This window comes from Crocuta crocuta, unplaced genomic scaffold (assembly GCF_008692635.1).
Source record: "Crocuta crocuta isolate KB4526 unplaced genomic scaffold, BGI_CrCroc_1.0 scaffold133, whole genome shotgun sequence".
Taxonomy (NCBI): domain Eukaryota; kingdom Metazoa; phylum Chordata; class Mammalia; order Carnivora; family Hyaenidae; genus Crocuta; species Crocuta crocuta.
The window spans coordinates 5902247-5924387 of NW_027529438.1; the positions used below are offsets into that span (position 1 = coordinate 5902247).

General features: G+C 41.8%; 1 protein-coding gene across 3 annotated transcripts; it reads left to right on the top strand.

The window, feature by feature from the left end:
* Positions 1 to 1236: 1236 nt before the first annotated feature.
* Positions 1237 to 19225, top strand: LOC144228298 (olfactory receptor 6N1). Of its 3 annotated transcripts, XM_077760147.1 has the most exons (3): positions 1475 to 1538; positions 17602 to 17643; positions 17762 to 19225. In XM_077760147.1, the coding sequence occupies exons 2-3, from the start codon at positions 17610 to 17612 to the stop codon at positions 18592 to 18594; spliced, it is 867 nt and encodes a 288-aa protein (XP_077616273.1). In that variant the 5' UTR covers positions 1475 to 1538; positions 17602 to 17609; the 3' UTR covers positions 18595 to 19225. The 3 variants fall into 3 exon arrangements, with proteins under 3 accessions (XP_077616271.1, XP_077616273.1, XP_077616272.1); XM_077760145.1 differs by lacking the exons at positions 17602 to 17643; positions 17762 to 19225 and adding an exon at positions 6119 to 8775 and having other exon boundaries at positions 1237 to 1538; XM_077760146.1 differs by having other exon boundaries at positions 17602 to 19225.
* Positions 19226 to 22141: the final 2916 nt, after the last annotated feature.

Sequence of the window (22141 nt, forward strand, 5' to 3'; positions counted from 1 at the left end):
TAATTTATCTGAGAAATGAGACATTCACAGCCAGCTATGGTGTTCTCACAATACCAACACCAGACTAGGTTGCTCTGTGATCGTGATGTCATGAGGAAAAAAAAAAACCACTTAATCTTGTATAAACATGTACAAAAATGGGATCACCATGCAAACTATAAGAATCTCCCTCTCCTAGCTAATGTGAATGACTCCTGCTTTTTTAAATCAATTACAGCTTTTGCCTGACTTCTAGGTAAGATTCATTAAGATGCCCCATCTTAGAATTCTCTCCAGTAACTGACAGGATTCACTCTAGATGAAGCCCTGCTTCCCTGAGCCCAGCGCCCAGATCACCTAACATGGATCTATGAATCCTTTAGAAGTTCCATTCTGATCCCCCCTTACGGAAACACTACACAGTCCCCATGATGTGCCCCCCCCCCCAACTGCGAGGAGTCAGTAGAGCCCATTTCATTAAACTACAGGTATGTGGACACATTTTAGAACAAATGCAGTTTCTTTTTACATTTGTCTCACTTAACCCTCACTACATATATTTATACACAGGAAAATACAGACTCAAAGACACAAATGACTGCCTAAGGGAAGGTAGGCAGAGAGCGGAGGGAGACAGAAGTACAAGCCTTTAAACAGTCACCACTTGAGATCTTGGTTATGTCTCTTCAACCGCTATCAACATTTCTGAGTTTAGAAGCCATGAACATGGTTCTGAGGTCAGAGCATGGGCACTCACAGCTGTGTGACCTGGGACACATTCTGAGAGTCTCTGTGCCTTGATTTCCTCAAATGTGAAACAGGAATAGCAAATGCACCAACCTCACAGACTAACTGCAAGGATCATATTAGTGGAGGCACTGTGCTTAGAACGATAAGTGTGACCTAGCAGAGGCTCAGTAAATGGATATTTTATTAGAGCTGTGGTTGAAATGAACGTTTCTGAGGCACCAAAACCCATGTTTCTTCCACTCCCTCCCCGCTCCCCCCAACATGCAGCTCCTATCAGAGAGGCTTCTTGAAGGAATGAGGCACATGATTGGGGAAGTAATTGCTTAGAAAGACACGGGGAAACGCAGTCTATTTGGGCCTGTGAGGTGAGACAGGAAATGCAAGGGTGTGTTGGTTATGGGAAGGGGGGGTGATAGGGCGGGGCCGTGTTTTCAGAGCCAGAGTCCAAGAGTCTGTGTTCAGAAGTCAGTGGTGATCGGGAGAGGGGTGGGTGTGGAGGGAGGGATGATGAGATAGGGAGTGTTTGGGGAGAGCTTCTCTGAGCCCAGGCAGTAGAAGGCACGTGGCATCTGTCCAAGTGCCCTCCCTGGAGGCTGGCTTGAGCTGATTCTCACCTACTTCTGGGGCCGGAGGTCTCTCCATTGTCTGTGCCCCTTGTGGCCTGAAACAGTCAGGGTTGGCTCAGGGGACCCTGCCCCATGGAGATAGGACTCTGAAGAGGAGGAGAGGCTCCTAGACCCAGTGTTGGTGTCCCACGTATGTCTGAGCCAGGAACGACAGAAGCGGATGTGGGCAATGTTCAACTGCTGGTAGGTGATCTGAAGGCCACACTAGTTATGCAGATTGGGGAAAGAGGGGACCCAGAACAAGGGATTTGAAAACAGCTAATATTTTGAAATCGAAGAGCTGGCTTAGAGGAAAGATGATGTAAATTAGGACTTGGAATGTCTGGTTGTGAGAATCATAGACTACCAGATTGGAAGAGACTTTGAAGGCCATCCTGTCCATCGTCCTCTCCATTCAATACTTGAGCTCACTCTACAACTGAGAGTGGCTAACTGTGCTAACAGCTGCTTTGAAAATGTTGAGAGACAGGAAGCTGCCCTGTGTATGCTGCCCCAGACTGGCTATGTGCTGGCGTGGANGGTGTTTTACCATCTCAGAAGCAGACATTTTTTTAAACAATTGTTTTTAGTTTATTTAATGTTCTTTGGTAAAATCTTTTTTTCCCTTAAATAGTTTTTTGTCAAGTTGGTTTCCATATAACACCCAGTGCTCATCCCAACAAGTGCCCTCCTCCATGCCCATCACCCCCTTCCCCTCTCTCCCACCCGCATCAGCCCTCAGTTTGTTCTCAGCATTCACGAGTCTCTCATGGTTTGCCTCGCTCCCTCTCCCCAACTATTTTTTCCCCTTCCCCTTCCCCATGGTCCTCCATGAGGTTCCTCCTGATCCACATATATGTACAAACATATGGTATCTGTCCTTCTCTGCCTGACTTATTTCACTCAGCATAACACCCTCAAGTTCCATCCTTGTTGCTACATATGGCCAGATTTCATTCTTTCTCATTGCCATGTAGTATTCCATTGTATAGGTGAACCACATCTTCTTGATCCATTCGTCCGTTGATGGACACTTAGGCTCTTGCCGTGATTTGGCTATTGTTGAGAGTGCTGCTATGAACATTGGGGTACATGTGCCCTTTTGCATCAGCACCCCTGCATCCCTTGGGTAAATTCCTAGCAGTGCTATTGCTGGGTCATAGGGGAGTTCTATTGTTAATTTTTTGAGGAACCTCCACACTGTTTTCCAGAAGGGCTGTACCAGTTTACATTCCCACCAACAGTGTAGGAGGGTGCCCATTTCTCCACATCCTTGCCAGCATCTAGAGTCCTCTGATTTGCTCATTTTAGCGACTCTGACTGGTGTGAGGTGGTATCTCAGTGTGATTTTGATTCGTATTTCCCTGATGATGAGGGACGCTGAGCATCGTTTCATGTGTCTGTTGGCCATCTGGATGTACTCTTTGGAGAAGTGTCTGTTCATGCCTTCTGCCCATTTCTTCACTGGATTGTTTGTTTTTCGGGTGTGGAGTTTGGTGAGTTCCTTATAGATTTTTGATGGGAAGAAGACATATTTGAAAAGACTTCACCTAGGTGCACCTGGGTGGCTCAGGCAGTTGAGCATCCAACTATTGATTTCGGCTCAGGTCATGATCTCACGTTCGTGGATTTGAGCCCTAAGTCGGGCTCTGAGCTTTCATCATGGAGCCTGCTTGGGATTCTGTCTCCTTCTCTCTCTGCCCACCTCCCAACCCTCTCAAAATAAATCAATAAACGTTAAGAAGAAAGAAAAAGGTCAAGACTTCACCTAGAGAGGGCCATATGCAGGCTCTCTAACTGGGGGGTTAAAGACATTTGCTGACATAAGAATTTTAGATCCAGAAGGTGGGTGCTTCTGGAATCATTCTATGTTTGCCATTTGTTGATCCACACATACAGTTGGTTTCAGAAAAGCAAACTGGTGGAAAGACAAAACATCATCAATAACAATTACTTACACACAAAAGATGATTAAAAAATACTTGTTGAATTCAGTTTCTCTGGGTGGGTAAGAGTGATGGGTTCTTCAACAGGATTACAGGAAGGGATGCAAGAAAAAGCTATGATGGTAAGTTCCTTTAGAAAAAAAATTTAATGTTTATTTTTGAGAGAGAGAGACAGAGTGCAAGTGGGGGAGGGGCAGAGAGAGAGAGATGGAGACACAGAATCTGAGGCAGGCTCCTGTTTCGGAGCTGTCAGCACAGAGCCTGACATGGGACTCAAAACCATGAACTGCAAGATCATCACCTGAGCCGAAGTCAGACACCTAACCAACTGAGCCACCCGGATGCCTCATTAAGTTCCTTTAGATATATGGAGCCCAAGGTGCCAAGGGGACAGCAAGAAAGATGTATTCAGGTGCAACTAAAAAATACAAGTTAAATCCAGGCTACAAAAAAAGTTCAGGCACATTAAAAAAAAAAAAAACCCATTAACGAGTTCATAGGTTTGTGCTTGTTACTCTGAGCATTGGTGGGGATGTACAATAGTTAATGAAGTACAACATCTACTCTCAAGGATCATACCAATTTGTGGGGAAGAACACACTCATTATAAAGGGAATACAGTATGTTTAGTGGGCACTCTAAACATTATGAGGACATAGAAGAAGGAACACGTAACTTTTTCCGAGGGAGTCAGGAAAGGCTTCACTGAGGAATTGACACTGGACCTAATTTTGAAGGATGAGAAGCAGGAGCCAGATGGAGAAAAAAGAGAGAGGGGCAAACCAGAAGGAAATGGTTAGGAGGGGCACAGAGGTCAGAAATGCAATAAAGCAAAGATTTCCGTTTTAACATTATTTGTCTCCTATAATTAGAGCAGTGAATGCACATTTCCTGTAGATACAAGAGATTCAAGAAGAGTGCCTTAAACACTAATTGCTTGACTCACTCGAGCATTTTAAAATCTCAAACTCAGGAGTTTATTTGCAGTGCAGGGCCTTGGGTTTGGGAGTAACGTTTGGGTGTGAGTGAGTGGTATGAGCTGAAGAGATAGTGGAGGGGCTCTACTAATTATTATTTTACTTCGATTGATTAAAAAAATCGGTTTGACTACCTTGAATGTGAAAACCATTGTGCCAAGTGTGAAGACTGCAAAAGTAAGACACAGCAACTTGTCTATACAGAAGCTAGAATTTGGACAGCCCTCTACAGACGCGCCATGACCTATACAGGATATGACATGGCTGACACTGGCTACCATTTTATGCATTTACAGTCATATTGTTTGTGATGTTTTGTGTTGGTAGTTTCTTTTCTTCTCTCTCTCTCTCTCTCTCTCTGTTTTTCTGCCTCTCTCTGTGCATCTGCTTTACACTGTGCTTGAAAACAATTAGAATGTGCAACACTTTTTTGGTATGAAATTTCACCAAGCCAGCTATGTAGTCCCAGTCTCCAGTTATACAATCCATTTTGTGAAAATGAAGGATGCATATTTCCTGCTACTTGATCGGTTCTTTTGGGGTCTGTAGTCTCTCACCGGATTTGTGAACCACCCCACTCATCTTTCTGCCAGAAACACCCACAAGCCAAATTCGTACCTTTGTCTCTGCGCTTGGGGTTAGAATAGTGAAATATCAGCGATGATTTAAAAACTGCATCTGATTGTGGCAGCCATCTGGCGGACTTACTTCCTAAGGTGGTAAAGTCCCAAGTCACTGGGTGAACGTCTCCAGTCGCCTCACTACAGAGGGGTACACACATCTCCCTAAGTCCGTCTCTTTCCTGCTCAGCACTTGCCCATGTACTTTTTATCTGAAATGTCTATTTTGTTCATTTATCTAACTAACTGCTACTGCTCCTGGAAAGTTCTGGAGATTCCTCCTCTGAGAAGCCTCTCAGTCACCCTGGTCTGAGAAACGAGCCCCTTCCTCAGCACCTCAGGTGCTCTGCACTTCACAGATTATACCAAGATGACTAACTGGTGCGTCTGCTTCCCCTCTGAGGCTCTCGGCCTTCAGTGGGCAAGGACCGAACTTTGTTGAAGTCGTATTCCTTACGCCCGACACGTAGGTGTTTGATAAGTGCTTGTAGAGGTGAACTGATCAGTAGGATTGCTACGGCATTAATCTCATGTACAAAACTCACCTCTTGAATTTGCCTGAAAGAAACACGATGACCTGGGGAAGAGGGTAGAAGGTTTGGGGAAGGCCACATTGTGAAGCAATAAACAGCACCGAGGGCATGGGTTCAAATTCTGTCTCCGAATTTGACATTATGTCTGTAAGAAATAAGAGAGTTTCATAATCTCACCATTCTGTCTGTTCTTGAAATTTCTCATCTGTAAAATGGGTATAACAATGGTATTTGGGGACACCTGGGTGGCTTAGTCAGTTAAGGGTTCGGCTTCAGTTCAGGTCATGAGCTCGTGGTTTGTGGGTTCGAGCCCTGCGTCGGACTCTGTGCTGACAGCTAGCTCAGAGCCTGGAGTCTGTCTTCGGATTCTATGTCTCCCTCTTTTTCTGTCCCTCTCCTGCTCAGCTGTCTCTCTTTCTCTCTCAAAAATAAGTTAAAAAAAAAACATTAAAAAAAAACAATAGTATTTGCCTCACGGCTTGTGTGAAAATTAACATGGTGACTACAAAACACTTGTAAAAATGCTCGATGCCTGGTGGGTGTTAACTGTTGTTGCCTTTAGAAAAGTATTCCCAGTAGCAGCAGTAAGAGTAATAAAATTCTGCCTTTAAATAACTTTAAAAAAAAACAATAAAGAGAAATGAAGTGTTGAGTTGGGTTCGGCAATCACCTCCACTCAGTCGTTTCTCCTTCCCTTCCCCACCCCAGTCTTCCATGGAACGGCGCAACCATTCGAGCCTGGCTGAGTTCGTGTTCCTTGGTTTTCCCAATGTGGGACATGTTGGGGGCTGGCTTTTTGCCCTGCTGCTGTTGGCGTACCTGTTCACTTTCTGTGGCAACATGCTCATCTTCTTAGTCATACGACTGGACGTAGCCCTGCACACACCCATGTACCGCTTTGTCAGCATACTTTCCTTCTTGGAACTGTGGTATACAGCCACCACCATCCCCAACATGCTCGCCAATCTTCTCCGTGAGAAGAAGACCATTTCTTTTGCAGGATGCCTCCTTCAGACCTACTTCTTCCACTCTCTAGGGGCCTCTGAATGTTACCTTCTTACGGCCATGGCCTATGACCGATACCTGGCCATCTGCCGGCCCCTCCACTACCCTGCAGTTATGACCCCAACACTCTGTGGCAAGTTGGCTGCCAGTTGTTGGACTTGTGGCTTCCTCTGTCCCATTTCTGAAGTCATCCTGGTCTCCCAGCTCCCCTTTTGCGGCTATAATGAAATTCAACACATCTTCTGTGACTTTCCACCTCTGCTGAGCCTGGCCTGCAAGGACACATCCACTAATGTCCTTGTGGACTTTGCCATCAATGCCTTCATCATCCTTGTCACCTTCCTCTTTATTATGGTCTCTTATGGAAGAATCATCGGTGCTGTTCTGAAGATAAAAACAGCTGCAGGAAGAAAGAAGGCTTTCTCTACATGTGCCTCACATCTCACTGTGGTTCTTATTTTTTTTGGAAGCATCATCTTCATGTATGTGCGTCTGAAGAAGAGCTATTCCCTGACCCTTGACCGGACGCTTGCTGTAGTCTACTCTGTACTAACACCACTGGTCAACCCAATTATCTACAGTCTTCGTAACAAGGAACTCATTAAGGCCATCAAGAGGACCATCTTCCAGAAGGTGGGAAGGACTCACCCTTGACTCTCTACCAAGGTCCTTCTTCCACTTCAGTGTTGGCTTCATAAAATTTTTATGTACCTTGGTCCTGGCCATGAATAATCTTCCCATTATCACACATGCTTATGGATCTCATCAACTCTTGCCTTCTCAAAGTAGGTTTTTCTTTTATTTCCTACATCTTTATGTTTTCCATTTTTTCCATGTTTTCCATCAGTACTTTCGGCACATAAGAATACTTTAGAATCTTCCTTCTTAGAAACGAGCACACATATTTCCTTGGGCGTACATTCCCAGCCAGTCCATTCCTTGGGCATACATTCCCAGACCCTATTAAGATCTATTTCCAATTAAACTTCTCAACATGATTAATGACACAATTTACCTCCTCTTCTTCACTTCCTACACAGTTTGCAACCCATTGCAATCTGGCTTCGACTCAGACCTTTTGAAAAATATTTTGCCAAGATCATCGATGACCTCCATGCTGTAAAATCCATTTGACCCTTGTCTTTCCTCTTTCTTATTTACATATTTATGTATTTATTTTTTAATTTAAATCCAAATTAGTTAACATATAGTGTGATAATGAGTTCAGGAATAGAATTTAATGGTTCCTCACTTACATATAATACCCAGGGCTCATCCCAACAGTGCCCTCCTTAATGTCCATACCCCCACCCCCACCCCTCCAGCACCCTCAGTTGATCCCTGTATTTAAGAGTCTCTTATGGATTTTCTCCCTCTCTGTTTTTATCTTATTTTTGCTTCCCTCCCCTATGTTCATCTGTTTTCATCAATTCCACATATAAGTGAAATCATATGATATTCATCTTGAACTCTTGATACACACGACTAGTTCTTTAAAAAGTTTGTCTCTTCCTTTCAATTGCATCAGTATCTCTTGATTTTCTCCTTCCTCATTGAGTCCATCTTTCTGGGTTTTTTTTGTTTGTTTTTTTGTTTTTTGTCCTATCTTACTTGATGCTTGAGTTATTCTTACGGCTTTCAATTTCCTACCTTAAAGTACCAGAGCTCTTTAAGTTCATAAGTCTTTAAGCTCATAAGTCTTGTACGGATCCAAGAACTTTGTACTGTTTTCTTACCAACACTTCATTTGGTTCACTCCTTTTCATTGTGTGAGCTTCTATTCAAATGTCACTTTCAAGTGACATTAACTTCTAGAGAACTTCTTGAACACCCACCTAATGTATGTTACTCATTTTTTTCTCTTTTGAATTATGTTTGTTTCCTTCAAAATATGTATCACAACTTATGTGTATATGTAGATAGATAGGTATAGACATTGTATAGTATTGTATAGATATTACTTGTCATTCTTTCCTACAAGCCTATCAACTGCATTTGGTCTGAAATCATGTCAGTTTTGTTACTCACTGTTTGTCCAGAATCTAAGTGTTGAAATGTGCTGAGTATCAATAAAAATGTCAAGAAAGAGAAATGTAATGAATCTTACCCACTCCTATCACTCACACATTTCGATCCCTACTTTGGTCACTCCGGGAACCCACTTGTTTTTAGAATGCTTTGATCCACACCAGTAGAATTCACCCTTGTCTCTTATACAACAAGCCTCGACTTGTTGGTACCTCTGCTATTTAACACTTTTTGGCTAATAACCGACAGCTAACCCATATTAACCACTAACTGTATGCTGCTCTCAGTTATTTCTCTATATCTCTATTTTTTTATTCACGAATTGTGGTGGGTAAGTTAGCTAGCTTTAGGTGATGTTCACTGCTAACATTATACAGATCTAAGACCCCATTTAATGCTTTACTTTTTTAAATGTTCTTTGGGGGCCCAGAATTCCAAGACTTGCAATTTTTCACAAACTAAGAGGGTTTTTTTTTTTCTGAGTCACGAATTTTCCAGAGTCTTTTAAGATTCCTCATACATTTATTAAATTTTCTATGTATTCAAAAAATTACTTCAAATATAAGACTTTTATTAGCCATGCAGATTAAATGAACACAGTAGCTATTTTTCTTATGCTCATCATATGGATATGAAGTTATAAAAATTATATATATACACATATACATATATACTATATATATACATATATACGTATATACTATACATGTATACATGTATACATATACATATATATGTATATATAGTGTATATATAGTATACATGTATATATATGTATATATAGTATATATATGTATATATAGTATGCAAACATACAAACATGCATATATATGTAACTTTCAAAACTCCTTGGAACAAAGAAGGAAGAAATCACCCTCATTTCTATATGAGATTGCTTTAGTATTTCTTTACCTATATTTTAATGTCTCTCCTTTCCTATTTCTGTATCCATTTTTCTCTCTATTTTACTGTGTATTACAGCTATTATTTCTCTAAATGGTTCTTAATGGAGAGGAGAAAGCTTTCACACTATCCTTTCCTATTTCCTACTTCTGAGAAAGGCAATATCTTCCTTCTTTCTCATACATCTCCTCCGTGCTTACTTTAAATATAGCAGAACCAAAATTTCCATGGAAATTTTGAAGAGAAACTAGAGAAGACAACACTCTCTTTTCTTCTGGCCTGTTTCCTACTTTGTTTTACACCCCCTATCTGATTTTTGTTTAAATTCTGCTACACTCTAGTAAATTATGCACCACGTGCAGCTACTGTTTTTAGAACCACAACTCTGGTATTACACAGAACCCACAACCTGGCTAAGAATGAAAACGTGTAAGCTAGATGGTAGACTATTGATATTAAAAGACATTGAAATATACATATAGAGAACTGTACAAAACATAAATGTGCCTCTCAGTGAACTTCCACATATTAATAAACTTTTATGTAAGGAGCATTCACAACACAATGTTGGAGACATCTCCAAAATTTCCCCCACACTCCTTTCTGTCTAACACAACACCTCTCCTGCCCCGTGAGTAACTGACAACCTGACATCTAATACTATAGGTAGATTGTACATATTCTGGTATATTATAGAAATTGGTTCATATAATTTACACTTTTTTGTTTCTCATTTCTTTTACTCAACATCAAGTTTACAAGATTCACCTCCATTGTCTTATTTTGCTGTAGTTCTTTTGTTTACATCGCTGTTGTAGGATATACCACAATTTGATGCTAGTTATTTGTCTTATGCCATTTCTCATGCCCTTCATTTCTTCGTGTGGTTTGACATTTCTATCTAGTATTGTTTCCTTCTGCGTGAAGAGTTTTCTTTAATATTTCACGTAATGCATGTCTACTGACAATAATTTCTTTCATTCTGTTCCTGAAAATGTCTTTATTTCACCTCTTTAAAAGTGTTTATTTTCTTTATTGTGATAGAACTTGTATGTCATATAGTTCACCTATTGATTCAGTGATTTTTAATATATTTGCAGACTTGTGCGACAATCACAGCAATCTAACTGTAGAATATTTGCATCACCCTATCCTCCCCTGAAACCTTACCCCAGGCATTTGCATATTCTGGCCTTTGCATACAAATGGAATCATACAATTTGTCTTCTTTTTTCAACCAGCTTCTGTCACTTAAAACAAGGTTTTCAAAGTTCATCCATGCTGTAACATAGATTTCAATCTCTCCACATCAATACCTAAGTTAAATGCTTACATTTAATGCTAAATAATATTCCATTGTATGGATATACCATATTTTATTTGTCCATTCATCATTTGATGGACATTTAGATCATTTCCACTTTTTGACTATTATAAATAGTGTTTCTGTGTATAAACTCTACTTCTGTTCTCATGGGTTGACATACGTAGAAGTGGAATTACTGGGTCATATGGTGACAGTAGATTTAAATTTTTGAGGGGCACCTGGGTGGCTCAGGCGGTTAAGCATCTGACTTCGGCTCAGGTCATGATCTCACGATTCATGGGTTCGAGACCTGCGTTGGGCTCTGTGCTGACAGCCAACTCAGAGCCTGGAGCTTATTTCAGATTCTGTGTCTCCCTCTATCTCTCTGACTCTCCCCTGCTCACGCTGTCTCTCTCTCTCTCTGTCTCTCAGAAATAAATAAAACATAAAAAAATAAAAATAAATAAAATAAATTTTTGAGAAACTGTTAAATTGCTTTCCAAAGTGACAGCATCACTTCACGTTCTCATCAGCAGTACTGAGGGTCCTATGTTTTTGTATCCCTACCCCCATTGATGACTGTCTGTCTTTTGATCATGGTCATCTCAGTGAGTGTGAGGAGTCAGATGAGGCAAGATGTGGCCTCTTCCTATGAAATACAGGAAATTTAACACTCTGTTGGGCACCCAATGTTGTATAAATGTCTGGAAGAACAACTGAGATTTAAATCCAAAATCCTGAAGCAGGGCTCTTTTTTGGGAGAGATAACAGGAGAGTAGAGGGGTGGCTCCTGTGTGTAAGAGAAGATAAAACCACTGCAGGTAGGAGCAAAGGGCAGGATTAAAAGTCTGCTTTGAGTGTTGTGTCCTCAGCCCACCTCTGTCCTCACTCAGGGCCCAAGAGGCCAGTCACAGTTTAGAAAGACCCTATTGTCTTGGGGCGCCTGGGTGGCTTAGTCAGTTAAGCGTCCAACTTTCGCTTAGGTCATGATCTCGCAGTTTGTGGGTTCGAGCCCCGCATCCGGCTCTGTGCTGACTGCCAGCTCAGAGCCTGGAGCCCATTTCAGAGTCTGTGTCTCCCTCTCTCTCTGACCCTCCCTTGCTCACGCTGTCTCTCTCTCTCTCTCCTAGAAATAAAAAAATAATAATAATAAAAAAGAAAGACCCTATTGTCATCGGAAGGTGTGTGCTTTCTCGCAAGAACCTGTCTGCAACCCAGACTCCCACCCCAATTCCTATATTGTGTTGAACAAAATCAGTGCCCTGAGAGATGTTCTACCTCAATCCGGGCAAGTAGTTACTAGTTTTGAAGTGAACTCACAGGTGATGAAGCACCCCTGGCTACTGAACTTCCTGTGTCTCAGTTCCCTTCATGAGAAAACACTTTAAAAGTCCCAGGAGGGCTCCTCCAAAGGCCCAGGGGTGTCTGTCTCTATGAGGACTTATCAAGGACACAGGTCACGAGAGAGGAATTTCTCATGCTGTGACGGATTCCCATGGGGCCCATCAAAGTGCTCCACTACCTCCAGCCCCAGGAGTGCCCCATGTGACCATAAATGAGAAGGGGAGAAAGTGAGCAGAGAGCTTTCTCCCAGCTCCACACTCTGAGCAGTGACCGGACTGCCCATGGCAAGCCCTGCAGAGCCCTCCCCACCAGAGCTCTGGGTAAGGATGCTGTGGCTCAGGCTCGTTTGCCCTCATGTTCTTTTCTGGTTGGAGCACTGGGAAGCAACTAAGGGAATTCAGAAATAGGAAGGAGTATAGGATAATTAGGGTCCACAGATATATCATTCAGAACACAAAACGTATGTAAAATAAGATACACAGATATTCTGCCTTCCTAATGTTATCATACAGTCTAGGCACAAGCCATCTCCCTTGTCTGGGTCCTGGTTTCCTCTTTTGCACAGTGAAGACAGAATGAGATGACCTAAAATTGCATCCCCTCCGAACCCAGCTCTTTGGCCCTATGCCTAAATAACCAGGTACCATGGATAATGCAATGGTGAGAACTAGAAAATAGAATGAAAAAGATTTGTTCTAAAAGCATTTTGGAGTAAGAGGAGCATGGTACGGTTGCAAAAGATCCACGTAAAATAAATGCCAATTTATACATGAGGTGTATGAGCAATCTGATTCTAATATCAGGAAACTGAAGGGAGGAGATGGTGGACTAAGAATCTGGGCATGTCATCCTGATCGCCATCAAGGTTTTCATTTTCCACCACAACTGTGAGGCATCAGGCACTGTGCCAAGTCCTCTGGGAGGTGGGGCACAATGTGAGATTTCTTTAGTTTCAAAAACCTCAGAGAAAGTTGCTTTGGAATAAGATAATGAATGGAAAATACTGCAGCACGTGACAGGGTGTAGTTGGAGGCAAAGTGAAGAAGGACTACTGGGAATTCAGACGTGGGGGAGACTGGTGTTCATCGCAGATAGTCAAGGAAAGACAGTGGTGGACTTGACCCCAAAACGGCTCAGGAAGAAATGTGTTCTTGGGAGGATGCACTGCAAATAAAAAGATTAAACCTAAGTACAGAAACCCTTTTGGCAAACAGTGAAATTTCTATGATGATGATGAAAACAGTGTCTAAACCATGAATCTGGACCAGAACCTCTGGGATTTTCCATAAGCAGAACTGGTGATAATGGGTGAATCTCAGACTTCAGGTCAATGGAAGGACTCAGTTTATAGACTGAAACTCTTCAACAGACAGAATTGTCTTATGGGGCAAGAAGCTTCAGCCTCCTTATTATTTTTTTGCTTGTGGTGGTTTTAAAAGATCTTTTTATTTTTATGAACTGTTGGGAATATCTGATACAGTTGAGATATTTTTCACAATCCAATGAAACCCAAGATTATGGGAGCTACAGAGAGAATTGATGTTTCCTAAAGTTTCTTCCAACACGAACTCAATATCTCTCAGTTTTGGAAGGTTAAGAAGGTGTGGGGTTAAGAAGGTGTGGGGTTCTAGTTTCAGGGAGAGATAATGTTTGTCCTGGTTGTGCTGACTTTGATTTCCAGGGAGTAAATAATAAGAGGACATCAGTGAGCTGAGGAACAATGTACAGTAGTCCCCCTTATCTCTAGGGGATACATTCCAAGACTCCCAGTGATGCCTCAAGCCAGAGATAGTCTTAAATCCTACATATATTATGTTTTTTCTATACACACATATCAATTATAAAGTTTAATTTATAAGTTAGAGTTAAATTTGTAATTTATAAACTAGTAAGAATTAACAACAATAAAAGAAAACAATTATGACAATATACCATAATAAAAGTTATGTAAGTGTAGCTTTTCTCCCTCTCAAAATATCTTACTGTACTATACTCACCCTTCTTGTGATGATGTGAGATGACAAAATGCCTATGTGATGAGATGAAGGAGGTGAATGATGTAGGCATTGTGACATAGCGTTAGTCTACTACTCACCTTCTGAGGATACATCAGAAGGAGGAACATCTGCTTTCAGATTGCAGTTGACCGCAGGTAAGTGAAACTGTGGAAAGACAAACCATGTGTAAGGGGACTATTCTATAGCTTGAGACTAACTCTTTGGAGGCATTTGGAAACCTTACCCTCTGAGGAAGGAAAGGACAAGACATTGCCTTCCAGTATTTAACTTTGAGGCCAGCCCCCATATATCTGGAAGTTTAGTTAAGGTCACTAAACAGCTCATCTGTGAGAGGGCTTTGCAGGCCAGAGATGAAGCAGAAACTTTACATTTATACTTGAAGGGGAAGGAATGTAAAAAGTCTAGGATAAATATGATCTGAGTTGGATAGAAATGTTGGGATAATCTTTTGTAGGAAGCGCATCTGCAGTGGACAATGGACAGATATAGATTTGAAGCAAGGAAAACTAAGGCAAAGGGAAAATATCTAATATTAAGATCGTTATGAAGGTTTTCCTGAAGCAAATCCCTCATAAGGATCCTGCCCAGAAATGGTCCTCCGATATCTTGATAGAGAACATTCTAACTGTGGAATGAGAAAGCTGTTGGCACAAGAAGAAAGCATGTTGCCTGGGTTTAGAAGTCAGTGCAGCTGGGAGAAAGCAGAGTAAATAATGTGGGCTTGGTTGGCATGAGAGGGAAGAAGTGATAAAAAGCTTGGTGAACAGAAAGAGGAGACTGGATGTGTTTGTAACACTGCCTTTGAACAAGTGTTCCTTTCTGCCTAGAATACTTTTATTGCATTTTTTTCCCACCTGGCAATTCTGACACTTTCTTTACTTCAAATAACAGTGATGTCTTCTGGGACGCCTTGATGGCTCAGTTGGTTGGGCATCCAACTCTTGTCATGTCATGATCTCATGGTTCAGCTCATGTCATGATCTCATGGTTCATGAGATGGAGCCCTATGCCAGCATGGAGTCTGTTTGGGATTCCCTCCCTCCTTCTCTCTGCCTCCCCCTCTTCCAATAAGTAAACTAAAAAAAAAAATTATGTCTTCTGTGAGGTGGTCCTGACCTCCACTTCCAGCCCATGGCTCATTCACGGCTCCTTCCACATATGCAAATAAGAAGTTAGTTACATTACCCAATTTGCTTATTCATGTAACAAATATTGATCAAATCATTATCATGGTCTAGACCCAGCTGTAAGCACCTGAGATTCATCAGTGAACAAAACAGAAAATCTCCCTGCCCTCTTGGAGATTGTGTTGTCACAAGGGAGAAAACCACAAATAGTTGAGATGACAAGTAAGCTCCTTTGTATCGCTAGGACATGTGAGTACCATGCGAAGGATTAAATGTGGAGTACAAAAGGTGGTGCTGGGACAGGACCTGGGTGTGGGGAAGGAGGCAGACCCTGGTTCTGTTTAGGTCGGCTCAGGCAGAGCTGCTGGAGGGTTCATCTATACAAAGGCTCAGAACAGAGAAGCTACCCAAGGAGCGATTTGGCAGAAAATGACTCTAGGAAGAGAAAACTACAACAAAGACTATAAGCTGTCATGTCACTGAAGAGGTGTGAGCAGGGAAAGCAAGACCTGACTTGAAACGAAAAAGATAATTGTGGCTGCAGTGTCGAGGTCAGGCTAAAATGGACAAGCACAAATAGGCTCTGTTAGGAGTCCATTACAATGATGGAGGTGAGCAATGTCATGGCTCAACTCCAGTGAAAAATAGATCCTGGATTTGACAGAAATACGGAAGCAATGACAACCGTGAGAATTTGGGTTCATGAGCTGCAAGGCTGTGACTGTCCATATGGGAGAGGGGAAGCCTAGAAGGGGAGACAATGTTGGCTGGGGAGTCGATTTACAAAGCTGTCAACATCTATGGTGTTTTCAGCCATGACACTGGATGGCACCGACAAAGTAGTGAGTTTACAGAGAAAGGAAAAGAGAAGAATCTACACTGACCTCTGTGAATTATAAAGGCAGGTCGGAGAGAAAGACCTAGCACAGGAAGTATGAGGGAAGGACCAGTCAAGAAGGAAGAAGCTGAATGATGGCAGTCTGATAGGAAGATGGAGCCCTGAAAACCAATAAGGAGAGGGTGTCAAGGGGCAGGACAGGGACCTCTGTGAAGGTCGGAGGATAGCCTGGGCAGGCTAAGGAGTGGGAACTGGATTTAGCAAATATGGGATAACTTATGTGTGGGAGGAGGAGTGAACTGATGGAGTGTTAGGTGGTGAAGGTCTGATTGGAAAGGTTTAAGAGAAGACTGACCAGGAGGAATTAGAGTGGAGGCAGCTCTTTGGGGAACTGTTGTTGCAGGAACAAGGGAGGAAACAGACCAGTGGCTCTGGGATAAGTGAGTCAAGAAAAGGAATTTGGGGGGCTTGTATTTTACTTGTTAAGCAAGTGAGAATAGGAGCATGTTTCTATGATGATGGAGTGTTCCATTACACGGCTGTTAGCAATGAGTGACTTCTCCGTTTTCTCTATTAGAATATCAATCTCCTAACTTCAGGTGCCATATTTTGCTTAATGGTTTAACTCACATTCTAAGACTAATGACTCCAGTACAAAAAATGTTCAGTAAGTTTTTGTCACCTGACCTCACAGTACAATTTAAATATTTACCATCTATGAAGTAATAAATCAGAAAAGCACACTTGAAGTTGGTGGAGGAGGCAAGTGGAAGAAAGAACTGATGAAGTGGCCACGGCTTGAGATAGAAATGCAAAGACGTAGATTTGCCTCCTTGTTTTCTGTGGCTTTTATATTTATTCAAACCCCCTTCACCTTGACTGAGACTCACACCAGCGTCCAAGAGAGGTGAAACCCTGACCTACCTGCTTCTGGAGGATGTTGCAGGTAGACCTGCAGTCTCCGTTAGGAAATGAGAGGGAGCCAAGGATGAAAGGGCTGATTCTTTGGTATCCAGAAATTTGAGGAAGAAAATAAATTGAAATTGCAAATCAAAATATGTAACTGAAAATATGTAACCTTGATTGAGTACACTACAAATGTTTTATCAGTATAAATGATAATTTATACCTTAGACAAGGAATATAGACAAATAATAAGATAAACCTTGGAGGAGGAATACTTAAGTTTCCAAAACCTATATAGTTTCCATTAAGCAAGGTAATTGGGTTATAGGATGGATTATGGTGACCAAAAAAAATGGGCTGTGATATAAGAGAAGGACTTAGAGTCAGGTTATAAGAGCAAGAAGAAACTGAGGGCAGATGGGGTGGGGGAGAGGGGAAGGGGGGGATGGGCATGGAGGAGGGCACTTGTGGGGATTAGCACTGGGTGTTATATGGAAACCAACTTGACAATAAAGTACTTAAAAAATTAAAAAAAGAGCAGATACTCTGAAGGAAGCTGCTGACTATGGTAAGGGCTAGGAAGGGATCGAAACTCTGGCCTCTTAAATTATTTGCTGGGAGGTAGCAGAGGGAAGACAAAGTCCTTTGAGGGATCTTGTTCTTAGGACTTCTGTGGTTCAACTTTCTACCTCATCCTTCCATGCCTTCCATTCTAGGGGCACGAATGGTGAGCCATGGACAGTGGGAATTGGAGCCAGGTAACAGAGTTCATCATCTTGGGCTTTCCCCATCTCCAGGGTATCCAGACTTACCTTTTTGTCTTGTTACTTCTAATTTATCTTACCACGGTACTGGGAAACCTGCTGGTATTCCTAGTGGTCCGCCTGGACTCCCGACTCCACACACCCATGTACCACTTTGTCAGCATTCTCTCCCTACTGGAGCTTGGCTACACAGCAGCCACCATCCCCAAGATGCTATCGAACCTGCTCAGGGAGGAGAAGACCATTTCTTTCTCCGGATGCCTCCTGCAAATCTATTTCTTTCACTCTCTTGGGGCTACTGAGTGCTACCTCCTGACAGCTATGGCTTATGACAGGTATTTAGCCATCTGCCAGCCCCTCCACTACTCCACCCGTATGACCCCAGCACTCTGCGCCAAGGTCACTGTTGGCTGTTGGTTGGGGGGCCTGGCTGGGCCGGTGGCTGAAATTTCCTTGGTGTCGCGCCTCCCTTTTTGTGGCCCCAATTGCATTCAGCACATCTTCTGTGATTTCCCTCCTGTGCTGAGCTTGGCTTGTACTGACACATCTATTAACGTCCTAGTGGACTTTGTCATCAACTCCTGCAAGATCCTGGCCACCTTCCTATTGATCCTCAGCTCCTATGTCCAGATCATCCGCACGGTGCTCAGGATTCCTTCAGCTGCAGGCAAGAAGAAGGCCTTCTCCACATGTGCCTCCCACCTGACCGTGGTTCTCATCTTCTATGGGAGCATCCTCTTTATGTATGTGCGGCTGAAGAAGAGCTACTCGCTGGACTATGACCGCGCCCTGGCAGTGATCTACTCGGTGCTCACACCTTTCCTCAACCCCTTCATCTATAGCTTGCGCAACAAGGATATTAAGGAGGCTGTGAAGAGGCAGTTGAGGAGATCAGGGATACTTATTGAAGTGAAGGTGGGGAAGGCAGACCAAGGAGGGGGATGAGGTATGGGGACTCTGGGGATCATCAATCACCGCAGATGAGAAATCAAGCATTGAGTGCTTTTCTACATGGGATACAGAACTGGAGTAAGGGTTTCCTGGCTCTCGGTGTCTGTGTAACCACCATACTGGAGCCACACGTGGCCAGAGACCAGAGTCTGGAATATGGTTTTCAAATCTCGGATGCTTGTATGCCATACGTAGGAATTTTGTCACATCTGGGCCTTACCTACTATATATATGTATACAGTAAATTTGATATATATTTAATGTAAATACATTTAGTCATATTCTAAACAATAATACTGAGATAAATTTTAGAACAAAAAATAACTGCTTTTTTTCATGTACCATTTACAATCAAATGGTATTTCATGTATACCAATTTTTTGTGTATTGAAATGGAAAATACCAGTGTAGTAGAGGAAAGCATGTTTTTGACTATATACATGTGGGTTTAAATCCTAGTTCATTCAGTTACTAATTGATTATATGATCTTTATCGAGTAACTCAAACCCTCTGAGTCTTCATTTACCCATGTGTTAAAAATATTTTTTGAAGGTTGCTTTGTGAATTAGTGATAAGGTCTGTACACACAGACAAAGTGTCTGGCGTAAAACTGATAGCAAAATATATATGTATATGGACATGTGCATGGCTCTGTTGGTTGAAAGTCCGACTGTGGCTCAGGTCATGATCTCATGATTTGTGAGTTCAAACCCCACATCAGGTTTGCTGCTGTCAGAGCAGAGCCCGCTTTGGGCCCTCTGTCCCCGCCCCCCCCCGCCCCTTCCCTACTCATGCTCTCTCTCAATACACACACACACACACACACACACACACACACACATCTTTTGTATTCCCTCCTGTGCTAAGCCTGGCTTATACTGACACATCAACGTCCTAGTGGACTTTGTCATCAACTCCTGCCAGATCCTGGCCACCTTCCTGTTGATTCTCGACTCCTGTGTCCAGACCATCTACATGGCAGATATGCTGCAAACCTCTCTTCATTACTCTTAGCCTTAGAACGATATCCAGGAAAATATAATTAAGCAAAAGTACTTCCCAGATACTTTCCCCCAAAGGACAAGAATAAGGGAGCCAGCAGATGTACTTGAGAGGTGGGCTAGCTCATTGCATTTGGGTTCTGTGCATGTCAGTCTTTGTGACCTTGACATCCATTCACAAGGACAGTGCAGGAGTCGAACCGCTGGCAAGAAATAGGGTTACATTTTACATTGGACTTCGTCTTTATTCTATTTCAAGCTAATTAGTTCCTTAGACATATGAAAATATGTGAAAACTAATCCTATAGTTTAGCATATGACATATATGGTGATTGAATTATTAGCCAGTGTTAGAGGTTATCATGCATCTGAATGCCTACTGTGACTAGGAAGTCAAACATTGGCTATTAAGAAACCTGGCACTTTTATAGAACTTTTTACAAAAATCCCTAAGTGTTTATATTCATACCATTTTAAAGGTACCCATCCAGCCATCAATCTTTTCCATCCAGCACATGTTTATTTAGCTCTGACTATACATCAGGTGACTGATAAGGCCATAGAAGGGTGAACAAAACAGATACTGGCCATTTCCTGCCCTTAAGCTGGTTGGAAAGAGTTGAGAATATAGATATTAAAATTATAATTGATTTATACTTAGTTACAGTTAGTTAATTAAAATTGTGGTAATTAGTAATAAATACACATACACCCTCTTCTCGAGGAGGTTACACTGAAGATGCAAACTGAAAGATAAATCAGAATCAGCCATTTCATCAAAGCAATGATTGTATCTATTTCATAAAATTGGAAATCGAGACCCAGGTAGATGGAACAACTTGCCGACACTACAGAACAATTCACTCGGGGACTTTGACTAAGAAAACAAAATCTTCAGCCTCCCAGTTAGGTCCCTCTCATCTTTAAAAGGTCCAGGAAAGCACAGGAAAAGGAGAAAAGATGAAACTACCAGTTGAAAGAGTTGATAGCCAGGTTCTGGGCCTGGAAACAAGCAGAGAGTGACAGCCAGGACATCGGCACTTGAGGACAACTGTCCCTTGAGCCAGGACATCGGTACTTGTAGAGGCAGGTATGAAAGTAGGTCTCCCCTTCAAGAAAATGAAGGACAACTCATAGAACAGGAAAAATTATTTGCAAACCCTGTATCCAATAAGGGACTTGTTTCTAGCAGGTATAAAGCACCCTTACAGCTGAGTAATAAAAAGGCAAATAACACAATTGAAAAATGAACAAATGATCTGAGTAGACACTCGTTCAAAGAAGACATGCAAGTGGCCAGCATGAAAAGTGCCCAGCATCATTAGTCCTCGGGGAAATGCAAATCAAACCCACAATGAGATTCCACTTCACGCCCACTAGGATGGCTAGTGTCAAAGGGTTGGATAACCACATATGCTGTGTGCATGCAGGGGGACCGGTACCCTCACACACGGCTCGTGGGAACAGAGAGCAACATAACCACTTTGAAAAACAGCCTGGGGTTTCCTCCGAAGATTAAACATAGAGTTGTCACATGACCCAGCAATTCGAATTCTGGGTGTATATCCAAAAGAAATGACAATATATGTCCACATAGAAACTTGTGCATGAATATTTATGGCAGTATTATTTCTAGTAGCCAAAACAGAAAGACCATCCAGATGTCTATCGATGGAGAACTGAATGAACTAAACATGTACATTTCTAAACATTGGAATATCTTCATATATAACAAGCAATGAAGTCCCCATACATACATAGCGCAGAGGAATTTTGCAAGTATTACTCTACGTGAAAGAAGCCAGACACAACAAAGGCCACATACTCTGTGATATCGTTCATCTAAAATACCCAGAATAGAGAAAGCATAAAGCAACAACTAGATTAGTGGCAGAAGTGTGTGCTGGGGGGCAACTGGGTAAGGGGTGGTGATAGCTAAAACATACAGAGTTTCTTTCTGAGGTCTTTAAACATTTCTAAAGTTGATTGTAGTGGTGGTTGCAGCATCTGTGAATATATTAAAATATATTAATATATTAATTATTTTAATAATATAAAATAATTAATATATTAATGTATTTAATTAAACATGTATTTAATTAATTATATATATTATTAATATATTTAATTAAAATATATTTAATACCTTTTAATAATATAAAATAATTAATATATTAAAATATATATTAAAAGCCATTCATTTTCATACTGCAAATGAGTGCATTTTCTGGTTTGTAAATTGTATCTCAGTAAAGCTGTTTCTAAAAAAGGTGGCTGAAGTTAGGCTAACCTGATTAATATTTGCTTTAAAACCGACTGCAGTGCACTGTCTGGAGTTTTCTAGGAAGTTCTGGGCTTTACAGGTGTATGAACACAGTCTCACCAGAACACGTCCAACCTGTCCACCAGCTTGTCGACTGAATGGACTCTTTCTAGATACCTCCACAGGACAGAAGCCTTTAAACACGATCTTTAGATTTAGGGAGACAGATGAAGAGAGAGAGAGTGAGAGACGAAGTGGAGAAGGGAGTAGGAACAG